The sequence below is a fragment of the Rhinatrema bivittatum genome, chromosome 2, assembly GCF_901001135.1.
Source record: "Rhinatrema bivittatum chromosome 2, aRhiBiv1.1, whole genome shotgun sequence".
NCBI lineage: Eukaryota > Metazoa > Chordata > Amphibia > Gymnophiona > Rhinatrematidae > Rhinatrema > Rhinatrema bivittatum.
The window spans coordinates 537906951-537920670 of NC_042616.1; the positions used below are offsets into that span (position 1 = coordinate 537906951).

Here is a 13720-nt window from a genome sequence, read left to right on the forward strand (position 1 = left end):
ACTAGCAAATCTGGACCTCTCAAACATAAATAACGCTATCCAATCATGGTTCCAAATTACAGAAGGCACCGCAAATAATATAAACCCTGAGAAATTTAAACAGCTAAAGAATCACAGAGAACAACGGAACAACTCTCAACTAAGAAACATGAAATCCAACCTTAGGAAATCTGAAAAAGAATGGCAAAAAGACAAGCGTCCCGTGACACCACAGAGATACCGCACGCAACTAGCCGCTTATAAAAAAAATGATTCTGAATACTAAACGTGACTACTACAGTCAAAAGATCAAAAACTCCACCAATAACTCCAAATCCATTTACAACATAGTAAACAACCTCATTTCTGAAAACATCAACTCCGACACAACCGAAACCAAAAATTTAAGCCAAGATTTAGCTACGTTCTTCAAGAACAAAATAACCAAAATAACTGATGCCTTCAACAACTCCTCGATCAAAGAAAACCAAATATCCACAACAAATATAACACCATGGTCTAATTTTGAACCCATCTCCACCACGGAAACAGAAAAAATGCTAAGAAAAATAAACCCAGCTCGCCATGACCTAGACACCATCCCCACTCGAGAGCTAAAGGAAATTGCTCATTCCATAGCCCCAACAGTAGCAGCAATTATCAATAAATCACTCAAAGAAGGTGACCTACCAGTCAAGTTAAAAATCGCAACAATCAAACCAATACTAAAGAGGAAGAACCTGAGCTCAGACGACTTGAACAACTACCGTCCAATATCAAACCTACCCCTACTTGCAAAAATGACAGAGAAAGCGGTCCTGAAACAACTCAATGAACACCTCGACAACTACAAAATACTACATCCCACCCAACACGGCTTTAGGAAAAACCTCAGCACAGAAACTCTACTGCTCAACCTATCTAACAATATATTAAGAGGCCTTGATAACAAAATAGGCCATTTACTAATCCTCCTTGACCTCTCCGCAGCATTTGACACAGTTGACCACAAAAGGCTAATATCAAGAGTAGCAAACATAGGACTCTCAGGCAAAATTCTAGACTGGTTCACTTCTTTCCTAAAAGACAGATATTTCAAAGTCTCCATCAATAACAACTCATCTGAAGCCATCCCCCTCGATACAGGAGTGCCACAAGGATCTGCTCTCTCGGCCACACTCTTTAATATTTATCTTCTACCGCTATGCCAACTCCTATCAAGCCTAGGCGTAACCTACTATATGTATGTTGACGACATACAACTCCTCATTCCAATTACTTCCACCATCAAAGATGCACTGATACTAGCAGCCTCTCACCTTGCTTTGATTAGAAATATGCTAAACCACCTAAAATTATGTCTAAACATGAGCAAAACCGAATGCATTCTAATAGAAAGAAAAAACTCAGGATCAAAAACCACCCATCCTTTCAAATAGACATCTGCATACAACTTAAAGACAACATAAAAGACCTCGGTATTTGGATTGACAGTGAACTAAGCTACAAAAAACACATCACAACAAAAACAAAAGAAGGTTTCCATAAACTCCAAATACTTAAACATCTAAAACCACCACCAAGAATTCAGAACCGTCTTACAATCTCTTATTTTCACCAGCCTTGACTATTTCAACTCACTCTTGATAGGTCTACCTAAAGTGGCCTTAAAACCACTTCAATTACTACAGAACGCCGCAGCTAGAGTCCTATCTGGCAAAAAGAAATCAGACCACATCACCCCCGTGCTCAACAGTCTACACTGGCTACTGGTAGAAAAAGAATTGAATTCAAAATACTAACAATCTTACACAATGCAATATACAAAGCAGATAACACGGCCCTTGACAATGTCATACATATACACAAATTGCAACGTACGACTAGAACAGCAAGTAAATTACACCTAGATATACCATCACTCCCATTAGCCAAGCTATCCACCACAAGAAACAGAGCCATATCCATCGCTGGTCCGAAATTATGGAACTCACTACCAGAACACTTGAGCTCACAAAGCAACATTAAATCATTCAAAAAAGAGCTCAAAACATGGATATTCAGTCAAACATTCAAGGATAGTATTGGTTAATATCAAATAACATATCTAATACATAACCTGTTTCGGGTATGCAAATCCACTCCTAAGACTATGACACAGAACATTTTAAGCTAGATTATTCAAAAAAACTTATTGAACTTTACCCAGACTTGCTCACCCCATTTACATGGTCTGATCACAGATATACCCTGTTATAAATGTTGATGTCGATTGTAATAAGTAGTTTTTCTGGTCCAGTTACTGTTAAATGTAATAGGTTGTTATATATGTAAACCGGAGTGAAGGCAGCTAGCTATACCTCGGTATAAAAAAAACTCTTAAATAAATAAATAAATAAAATAAATAAATATCCAGTTAAGTGGAGCTTATCCAGCTGCACAAGGCTGGATAACTTTAAAACCTAACCTGTTATATTCAAACATGTAGCCGGATAATTTTAGGGACATTTATCCTGCTGAATACCTGGGATAAGTTATCCGGCTAACTTTAGCTAGGTAACTTGCCGCTCACCAGCTTACTAAAGATTGACTTCATATTGGTAATGGGGTCGGGCAGGTGGGTGGGGGAGTTTTTATTATTACAACCTTTTACAGAGGTATTCATGACCCAAAGAGGTTTCATATACTAATAAGTAGAATTATTGTAGGTTAAATTATATTTTTACATATATTTTATGGTGGTCAGTGTTTGTTATTGTGTTTTAACAAGATCAATTATTTACAATAAAATTAATGCTCTCTGAAATTTTTAGAAGCAAACAGAGTACAAGAACATAATGCTAAGGAATAATTAGGTTACTTATTGCTAATAAAATAGTAAAGCAAGTCAAGTAAATGAATCAGAAAATTATGCATCATCAAATAGTCAATGCTGGTTGTGCAATTAAGGAACATGACAACATTTTCTTTGGCAATTTTACAACATAAAGTGGCTAGCTCCATTCTTTTGCAGCAAATGCCCAAGTACTAACAGTTACTGACCTGTGTGTGTTTTTACATGACAATCCAGAGTAGACTTCACTGTAAAACTTTTTCCACATTCATCACACTTATAAGGTTTCTCACCAGTATGGATACGAATATGCCTATAGAAAGAGAAAACAAAGAAACCTTATAAAAGTGATAACATAATATTTTTTAAAATACAATATAGCATTGGTTTTCCATATGCTACACAAATACAGTACAATTATTCTCTGTTAAGATTTCTGTTAATTAACATTAAGATATTCAACATATACTCAAACTTTAGTCCCTACATTGGCTCCAACTGGTTAAGCTCCTGAATCATCAGTACACATAGTAGCTATTAACAACAGACAAATTATTTATTATAACTAGTCAGGTCAGTTACTTCTTATTAGGGCAACGTATTTAACATTTTTAAATTATGCATACTTAAGAAGATATTGTAAATTGCTATCCACGTAGATGTTTGCAATATACATACAAGGTACAAATATCGTCTGGAATTCCCAGGGAATATTTTACAATAACATTTTTGCATAGCAGTCACTGCTACACAAGAATAATTTTATATAGCAGTGAGTCAGCATTATGCAATGAGTCAAATACTTTTAAAAATTGTTTTTCATGTATACATGCAGTATTATGGGTTTCCCCCTTTCTACCTCAAGGTCTCTGACCTTGATGTTATAATCCATTTGGAAACCAATGACGTGACTGTAAATGAAGTCAAGAGTAGTACAGAGAGAATGACAGAATTTAGAGGATGAAATTAGACATCTGACAATGATCATAGCTTTTTCAGGGATATTGCCTGCTCATGGTAAGGGAGAGGAAAGGCTATATCATATAGCCATCTTCAATGTGTGGCTCAGGATCTGGTGCAAGAAGGATTTGGATACATTGGAGCCATAGATAGAACAATAAAAGGCTGTACTCTAATAATGGCCTAAATCTTTTAGTGTCTGCAAAAAGAATCTTAAGAAATTCATGTCATACATTGGCAAATGTTTAAAACTAGAGGGCAGCAGTGGAAGATGAAAGCCCATGGTTTTGGGATGTCATCCCCAAAAAGCAAAGGGAGATTGTGGAGGAAATCATGGAAGTAATGAATTTACTAGTCTACTCTTGAGCAGCAGGATAGAAGTAGGTAGGTATAAGGCTATGCAGAGCACAAGCAAGTCATAAACTTATAGCTGGAAACATATGATTACAAATGCTCATAGCCTGGCCAATAAAATACCAGAACTGCAAGTCCTAAAAGTGTAGGTGGACTTGGATATTGTTGCAGTCACAAAGCCATGGTTCAATGAGTACTATGAATGGTTCATTCAAAGGAAGAGATCCTAGACTTCAGGAAAACTAACTTTGTTAAAATGGGGGAGTACCTCAAGGAATCATAAGCTGGATAGGAAAATCTAGGAGAATTAGGAGAGTAGTGGGCAAAACTAAAAAGAAATTATAAGGCAACTAACTTTTTTGTTAGGAAAGTAAATAAAGGAAAGAGGAAAAACAGGCTGCTATGGCTTTCTAAAAATGTAGCTGAAAAGGTGAGGGAGAAATGGTTAGCATTCATAAACTATAAGAGATCACAGAATGAGGAAAACAGGTGACAAATGGCATGCAGTCAGGGCCTTCAAGGGATTCAGTGAATCCCCAGCCCTGCAGCTACAGTGCATGATAACCTGACTGCCCTGAGGGGCAAACAGAAGCAGCAGCTTGCCCAACTGCCAGCCACAGAGGGCCAATCAGGAGACAACCTCATCACTGTGGTGGCAATAGAAGCATCTTTGGCAGTCAGCAGGGGCTCAGGTCCATTATTACTGGACAGCAGGCAGCAGCGTAGCATGAGGCAGAAGCAAGGTCCCATCTTCTGCCCTATGCTATGCTGCTGGTTAAATAACCTCAAACCGGGAGGGAAGGGAAAGGAGCTGAGGAGCCGTGCCAGGAGTGTCGGTCCACCCTCCGTGGAACCTTGTGGAGAGAGCTTTAATGTCTGTGGGCCACGAATGTTCTGCAGTAGAGAGGGCAGATTGGACAAGGCTGCTAGCAGGAGCAAAGCAGCAGGTCAGGATAATCACAATTGTTACAGTATTTATCAGGCCCTATGCCATTCTGCTCTTAGAAGGCTCAGCATCTGGTGTCCCTGTCTCTGTCTACAGAAACCTGGAAGCAAGACTGGTAGGGGACCTGGGGGGAGGGAGTATGTGAGAGCTACGTCTGCTGGAGATCTGGGGGAGGGGTATGTGGGAGTGAGACTGGTGAGGACTTGGGAGGAGAGGGTACATGGGAGCAAGATTGGGTTGTTTTGGGCAGATGGAAGAAGGGATTGAGTGAGACTTTTGGGGACAGGATGAGGCTCGGAGGTTGAGCTGTAACTGCTGACTGGAAAATAGAACAAGTTGGATTTCTATTGGCTACAAATCCTGACACAGAAATTCTCTACAGTAAAAGAAAGCTCACCTTGGTTCCAAATGCAAAACACAGATAGACCCTCAACAAATATAGCTTATCAATGTTTTTGTGGCACAAATTGCCAAAATTTTACATTTTTAGGTGGATTCAATTTAATAAGGCACAAATCGATTTCTCTTTAACATTTTTACATGCTGTGTTGCACAGGATATGTATGTGTGTGGCTAGGCTGGGGAGTGGCAGAGTATGTGTATGTGGGTAGGGGTGGCAAGGGACTATTTGTTTTCATGGTTATTCCAGGAAGCTGTACCATCAATTCAGCCCAAAACAGTAAGTACATCAAATTATGTTAAAGTTAGACACTGCACTAATATTTGCTGGATTTACTACATCCCCTACTATAAATGTCACCACATGCCACTGTAGGCAACAATATATGGAAAAGTTATGAGAGAAAGCAGTCAGGAATGCAAATGGAAGAAAATGGAAGAAAAAATAACAAATATGGTAAAACAGGAGGAAGAGACTTTTTTTCTTATATATGTTAGTGACAGAAGGAAGTGCAAGTGTGGCATTGTGAGACTCATAGGTGAAGAAGAGAAATACATAGAAGATGATGAGGAAACAGTGAACTTTCTTAACAAATATTCCTGTTCAATGTCATTGTAGAAGGGCCAGAAGCAGGACCAAATAAAACAAAAAAACAAATAAGATTGGGAAGCAAAGTAAACCTCAATTGATTTTCAGAAAAGTGTGTTCGTGAAGAGCTAACTAGACTTAAATTAGATAAGGTAATAGGGCAAGATGGGATACATCAGAAGGTTCTAAGAGAACTTTGAGTAATCCTGGCCAATCTGCTGCCTGACCTTTTCAATGCTTGATTCAGAAGTAGCTCTGGAGGACCAAACATGGGCAGATGTGGTTCTTATTCATAAAAGTGGAAGCAAGGAGGCTGAGAACTACAGGCCGGTTAGTCTGATCGCTGTGGTGAACAAATTAATGGAATCACCGCTAAAACAAAGAGGATAGTGCAGTTTCTGGAACCCAATGGATTGCAAGATCTGCGGCAGCATGGTTTAACCAGAGGTAGATCTTGTCTGACAAATCTGATAGTCTTTGATTGGGTGACTGCTAGATGCAGTGTAGTTGGATTTCAGTAAAGCTTTGACAGGGTTCCGCATAGGCGACTTATAATAAATTGAACGCCCTTGATATGGACCCTAGCGTGACTGACAGGGTTACAAAATGGCTGAGTGGGAGCCGACAAACAGTAGTGGTAAATAGAGTTTACTCTGAAGATGTGGGCATTACTAGCGGTGTGCCTCAGGGATTGTTCCTTGGACTGGGTCTTCTCCACATTTTCATGAGTAACATAGATGGATTGTTGGAAAATGTTTATCTTCATGCTGATGATACTAAAATCTGCAACAAGATAATAACAGCAGGGAAGGTGTGGAAAAACATGAGGAGGGATCTAGCAAAGCTCCAAGAATGGTCTAGGGTCAGTCAGTTAAGTCTTAATGCTAAAAAATGCAAAGTAGAACAGTTAGGCTGCAAAAAAAAAACAAGGGAGAAGTACAGAAATGGAGGTGAAATTCTAAGCACGAAAGAAAAGCAGGATCTAGGGGTGATTGTATCTGATAATTTTAACGGTCAAACAGGTGGATAAAGCAACAGCAAAAGCCAGAAAGATGCTTGGCTGCATAAGGAGAGGAATGGTCAGCAGAAACAGGGAGATGATATTGCCCCTGCATAGGTCCCTTGTGAGACCTCATTTGGAATACTGTGCATAATTCTGGAGTCCGCACATTCAATAGGTATAAACTGGTTGGAGTCAGTCCAGAGGGTGACTACTTAAATGGTTAATAATCTTTGTTCTCAAGCATATGGGGATAGATTTAAAGATCTAAACATGTATACTCTAGAGGAAAGGAGAGATAGGAGAGATATGATAGGGACATTGAAATAACTCAAAAGTTTCCAAGCACAGGAGGTGAGCCTCCCCCTCCATGAAAAGGAGGCTCTAGAATGAGGCATCATGGGATGAGAGTGAAAGGCAGGAGCAATCTTAGGAATTATTTATTGATAGAGAGGAAAGTAGATGCATGGAATGGCTTCCCAATGGAGGTGGTGGAGACAAAAACTGTATCAAAATTCAAGGAAGCTTGAGATAAACAGAGGATCTCGGAAGGAGTGATGGGAATCGTAAAGTTAAGTAAGTTGGGTGCACTGTTCCCTCTAAGCTGTGCATGTGTGCATGCATGCAGGTTGTGAACCCTGCGAACAAGGCAAAAGATAGCATGCAGATGAATGGCATAATGGCAGCTATATATTTACCACCCAATTATGGTTATCTATACAAATATGAAGTCAAATTTAATGTTTGTGTTTATTATTTAAATCAAATGATATATGAATTTAACAATGTTGAATTACTTTCATTAAAACAATTTCTTTGACACTTTTGCATTATATTTGCTCAGGCACACTTGGCTTGGAGCTCACAAACATGAGATTTCCCCCTCAGTACTGATTCCTTCTACAAACAGCCTAAGAAAACAGGAATCTCAAAATGATGGAATTAGTCAATATTTTGCATCAATCACCAAGTCTCTAGTACATTTTAGTGGGCACAAGCTAAATAGCAAGGTAATGTTCTTCTCCACATGTTAATTAGCATCTGCTCATTGAATCCTAATTTTTAATACTTGCCTCAGACCAGGCATTAACGTTGTAGCACACAAGCTATATAAAGGGCTCAGCTGCTAGCATGCATTGAAGGTTTCAAGGTAGAAATATAGTTATTAGGGCAGGAGGAGCTATGGCAGGAGTGGAGAAGCAATAACAGGAGACACAGAGGAGAAGGACAATTCGTGAGAGACAGAGGAAGCAGCAAGAAAGGAAAGAGGAGGACGAACAGGTAAAGAGGACATAAAAGGAAGGGGAGAAGGAGGAAGGAAAGCTGACAAGACTAAAGAGAGGAGGAGGAGGCCAGGAGCAAGAAGGCAGCCACACCAAAGTGTCTTCAGATCCAAGACTATACTGAGCCTGCCAGAAAAGTAGTAATCCATAAGTACCATGTGAGCTCAGAGGCCATTACGACAGTCCTTGAGAAGTGAAAGTTCAATAATGACTATCATTATCCAGGTCTCTCACCACTCCTTTGCTTGTCAAACTCCTAGATCTGTTACATTATTTGGCTTCTTGGATTTTTCAATTCACAATTTCTGCAGTTGGTGGGATGAAATGAAGCTTTTTTTCTGGATGTTTCCAGTAGGTACTGCTAGCCTGAACAGATAAGTATGGATTTATATTCTATAGCTCATTCACAGGCAACAATGGAAGGACTTCAAAAGGGATTTTATTGCATCACCAGCTTAGATAACCTGATGGATGCAATTGATTGTCTACAACTACTGCTTACACCACCTCATAAAAGGGAAGGGGCCTTTAGGAAAAGTAAATTCTTTCATTCCTTGAATGTGCACAAGGTTTTTGACATGAACATGTGAATTCTGAATGTGGTGGTCAGATATCTTGGGTCCTGCTATGATTCCTTTATAAAGCAAAACTCTGCCCTTTTCGATTAATTCAAGGGGGGGGGCTATTATAGCACATGGTAGATGATAGAGAAGTTCTCCTTTATCTGATCAAACCTTAAGCCACATGCACAATATGTTTCACATTTTACAGCCCTACCTCCCCATACTTCACCAAGCATAGAAGTCAAATCTAACAAGGTCAATATGAGACAACTTTCATGCCTGAAACCAAACTAACACACACACACACACACACACACACTTATTTATTAGGGGTCAGATAATTTGGTATGAAAAAAACCCTCAAAGGAAAGTTGTGCATAGGCTGATCGAATAGTTGACACTTCGGAATCTTAATGCAGTTCAATATTTCCATGGCTTCCTCCTAGATGCTGCAGGATATGGGTGTTGGCCATAGCTCCTTATTCCATTGACTGTTCTGAGGACTCAGGTAGACAGGATATAACAGAGTACACATTTGGAGTGTTAAAAAATCTCAATGGATATATGCATTGCTCAAATGGGACACTACAGTACTCCCTAGAGAAAGTGGCTATGATTGTGATCATAAGCTATAATCTACACAATATTTATTTAAAATATTTATATCTCGCATATCCAAAATTCTATGCAGTTTAACATAAATACATTCATAATAAACTCTTTAAAAAGACAAAACCAGCAGAAATAAAAAAACATTAAAATAATATAAACACCCTAATAGCATTCATTAAATTTAAATTTACTCAGGAATTTAACTTAGATCCCGAACCTGAAACCCAGCTTATCACAATACTCAAGACTTAGTCATTTAATCTGACACAGTTTCCTCTACAGCTATGTATCAGCATATGCCTGTAAAAACAAATGAGCCTTTAGATGTTTTCTAAATCTTAGTATCGATATCTCTTCTTTTAGGTCTAGAGACAGCGCATTCCATAGACTCATCAATGATGGAGTTACATGCTCCCTCATCCTAACCCCAGTGTTAAACCTAACTGCCGAATTTTGTATCATCTATAGGGCTTTCAATGACTTTTGTAGCAGCCCTAAATACAGGGAATTGCAAAAGTCGAGAGGAGACAAGACCATAGACTATATGATGGTTCTCAAGACTCCTTGATTTACAAAAGGTTGGAGTCTCCATAACAAGGGCAGTTTGAAATAAGAGATTTTAATCATCTTAATCTGGGATTTCATTGACAAAGTTGTATCCATGACAACTCACAAATTTCTAGTTTCATTCACAACTGGGATTTTTTGATCATATAATATAAAAAGGTTTTGCACACTAGGGTCCACAGATCTTGCCAAATATAAAATTTCCGTTTTAGAAATATTTAGCAATAGTCTGTTCTGAAAGAGCCATTCCTTCAAAGTTTTCAAGTAACCTTCTTCAATGAGGATTCAAAGGAATCTTGAATAGGTATGTAAAACTGGATATTGTCTACATATAGACAAATATCCAACTTCTAGTTCTGCTAACACTTTACACACTGGGGCTATATAGATGTTGAAAATAACCGGGACGAACCCAGTGGGACTCCAGTATTAAGCTCAAACCTATCGGATCATTCATTTGCCACACAGCACATTGTGAACCATCTTTCAAGAATGAAGAGAACCAATTCAGACAGATATTGCCAATCCCAATACTACGTAAATGATGAATTAAAATCGAATGGTCGATTGTGTCAAAAGCTGCACAGAGATCTAGAAATACCAAAAAGAAACCTTGACCCAAGGACCCTTGACCAAACCTTGCTGAAACATATCAGTAAGAGATAATAACAGTGCTTCTATATTAAACTTTGGCCTAAAACCATTCTAAACTCTCCCAGAGATTGATGAAGTACCCAAGTAAGAAAAATTTAAACACCCCCCCCCAAACGATTGATGAAGTACACAAGTCTTTATACGACATGTTAATCACTACCTGATTGTTCATTGTAATTCCTTGCGCAGTAATATTGTTTAACAAAATGTTTTAAGGTGATCAGTTCTAATATGTTACATGGTTCTACTGTTTTTAAATGTAATAAGTTGTTATCCTGTAAACCGGAGTGAAGGCAGTGAGCTATACTTCGGTATATAAAAGCTATTAAATAAATAAATATTGAAAATCATCCAATATCTGATTGATGTCCAAAAACTCTTGGAGTTGAATAAGAACTACTTTCCCAGAAAGCAAATCGGAAGCCGATCCAGTTGGCTGTATAGCAGAAACGAAATGGAGATCTCCATTTCGTTTCTGCTAAGAACTACTTTCTACAGTATTTTGGCTACAAACGATAAGTTACTAATAGGACGGTAACCAGTAAGGTCCATCGGATCTAAAGTAGGTTTTTTCATTACAGGTTTAATGTTGCCGCTTTTAAAGCAGTAGGAACATGGCCTTCCCTTAATGAATAATTAATGAAAAAAACCTACTTTAGATCCATCGGATCTAAAGTAGGTTTTTTCATTACAGGTTTAATGTTGCCGCTTTTAAAGCAGCAGGAACATGGCCTTCCCTTAATGAATAATTAATGAAAAAAACCTACTTTAGATCCATCGGATCTAAAGTAGGTTTTTTCATTACAGGTTTAATGTTGCCGCTTTTAAAGCAGCAGGAACATGGCCTTCCCTTAATGAATAATGAATTAATTCACTAAGAAAACAAGCAAGATCTGTCCCCAATAGTTTAAACGAGATATTCGAACAGTTTGACAATGGGCAAAAGTTAGGTTTCAGACTCCCAATAAGGTGAAAATTTTCTTTCAAACTCACTAAAGTAAATGATTCCCAGATACAGGTCGCTCCCTCACTATCAATCTCGGACTTATTTGCAAAATAGGAAGTTATTTTATTAATTTTCTCGTTGAAAAATAAACCAAATTCCTGAGCACTAGGGATAGCCTGAATTTCCGGAAAGACAGAAGCTTTGGAAGTCAACTTTTTTACAATATAAAATAATTCTCTTGATTGATTAACTGCCCCTTGTATCTGCTTTGCAAAATAGTCTCTTTTCTGCTTATTTCCCTATAATTATGTAGTTCTTTCAAATAAACTTGACAATTTCTTTCAGATTTATCCTTCCTCCAACTACACTCCTTTGCTCTCAGTTGGTTTTTTGTTTTTTTTATAGACCGTCATTTCTTTACCAAACCAAGTTGCTTTATATAATCTATTGACAACTAATTTAGTAATGGGAGCAATTTGATTCAAAGCACAATTTAGTGACTTCGTCCAATAAAGAATTGCTTCTTCTGAATTATTAGTTTTTTTCTTCTGTAACTGAGGGATCCAAGATTCCTTTAACAAATCTGTGTCAAAATGTCTTCTCTTATACAGAGTTTGACCTGGAGGATTCTTCATATTTTTATTCTCAGTTAGGGACAACGAGATATTGATCAAAAATTGATCAGACCACGGAACAACCTTACTATTAACTTTTATAAACTTGAAATGTGTATCAATTGACCTAACAAAAACTAGGTCTAATGTATGACCTTTTAGATGAGTTGGGTCCTTAAACATTTGAGACCATCCTAGAGCTTCCATAGTACTTAAAATTAGCTTGCAGCTGTCTTTTTTGTCACCATTAATGGAATATAGTATGTCCAATAATTCCATAGGGCTATTCTCTAGGATTCTTGGCGGCGCATAAACAAGACAAATACTCCATAAAACATTATGGAGTACTAAAACTTCAAGTTCGGAATATATATTGCATTCTACTATTTTTAAAGCACATTTAGATTTAGCAATAATCAACAGTCCACTTCCCTTCTTATTCAACCTGGGCTTACAGAAAATCTGGTAACCACTAACTTATAATTGATTTAATAATAATAAATCTGATTCTAATAACCAAGACGCTGTTATGCAAATAATATCTGGTTCCTGAGTTAATAATAACTCAGATATAACTGGAATTTTTTTCCTGATTGCTTGAATATTGCAGTGAGGGACCACACTGAAGCCCACATTAATGTCTTCCTCCAGCCAGACACCTGCTACCCCCCTCCCGCAAACAAATGCTGGGAAAGCATCAGGAAGGAGAATGTCATAAGCTGAATCACAGAGGATTACTGTACAGAATACACAGAGGACTTCCTTTACTGCCTCCTTTAAGAATCTCCTACTTTCGCCTAAGAAAAGAAGTGCTCTAGAATGGATGCAGAAGACCTTTAGTATAGACTCTTGCTATGGCACTATAGATCTCTATAGGAAACAGCTCACTCGGTCTGACACAATTCATGCCATGGGACTGGAACCTAGATAAATCTTCCCCATGAGCTCTGAGAGATCTTCTTTGCGCTAGAACCGATTTTCCTACATTTTTCTTTGGAAAAGACACTGAAACATTTTATAACTTTACAAAAAAATACAAATTTCATTTACAGAAGAGGCGCAAAAGCACTACTATCCCACTGTGTCATCTTTTCCAAGCAAAGTTGGAAATCTCTCAAAGAAAGGGATATCACACATGTTCAGAGAAAATGGCATGTCTGTACATGAACTGTAGACAGATTGTGTTTCTGTCCTGTAGAGTCTGCTTTCATAGAATTATTACTTCCCAAGACAGATGTTGTGGCAAAGTAGTCAGAGGTATGTCATGTATCCAGTGAAAAAGCAGCAACCACTGAGTGATAAATCCCTGGTATAATCCCTGGTATAATCACCTGTAACAGGTGCTCCTGCATAGCACATATGGAATGGTTGAGGTACAATGGGAATGAATCAAACTGGTTGATGCAGTGATGGGTGGCGTC

General features: G+C 38.1%; 1 protein-coding gene across 1 annotated transcript in view; it reads right to left on the reverse strand.

Moving 5' to 3' along the window:
* ZNF236 (zinc finger protein 236) overlaps positions 1 to 13720 on the reverse strand; it is a 531902-nt gene that overhangs the window by 171556 nt on the left and 346626 nt on the right. The window contains 1 exon segment of the mRNA XM_029590848.1: positions 3022 to 3125. Within this exon segment, the coding sequence (XP_029446708.1) occupies positions 3022 to 3125 (104 nt within the window).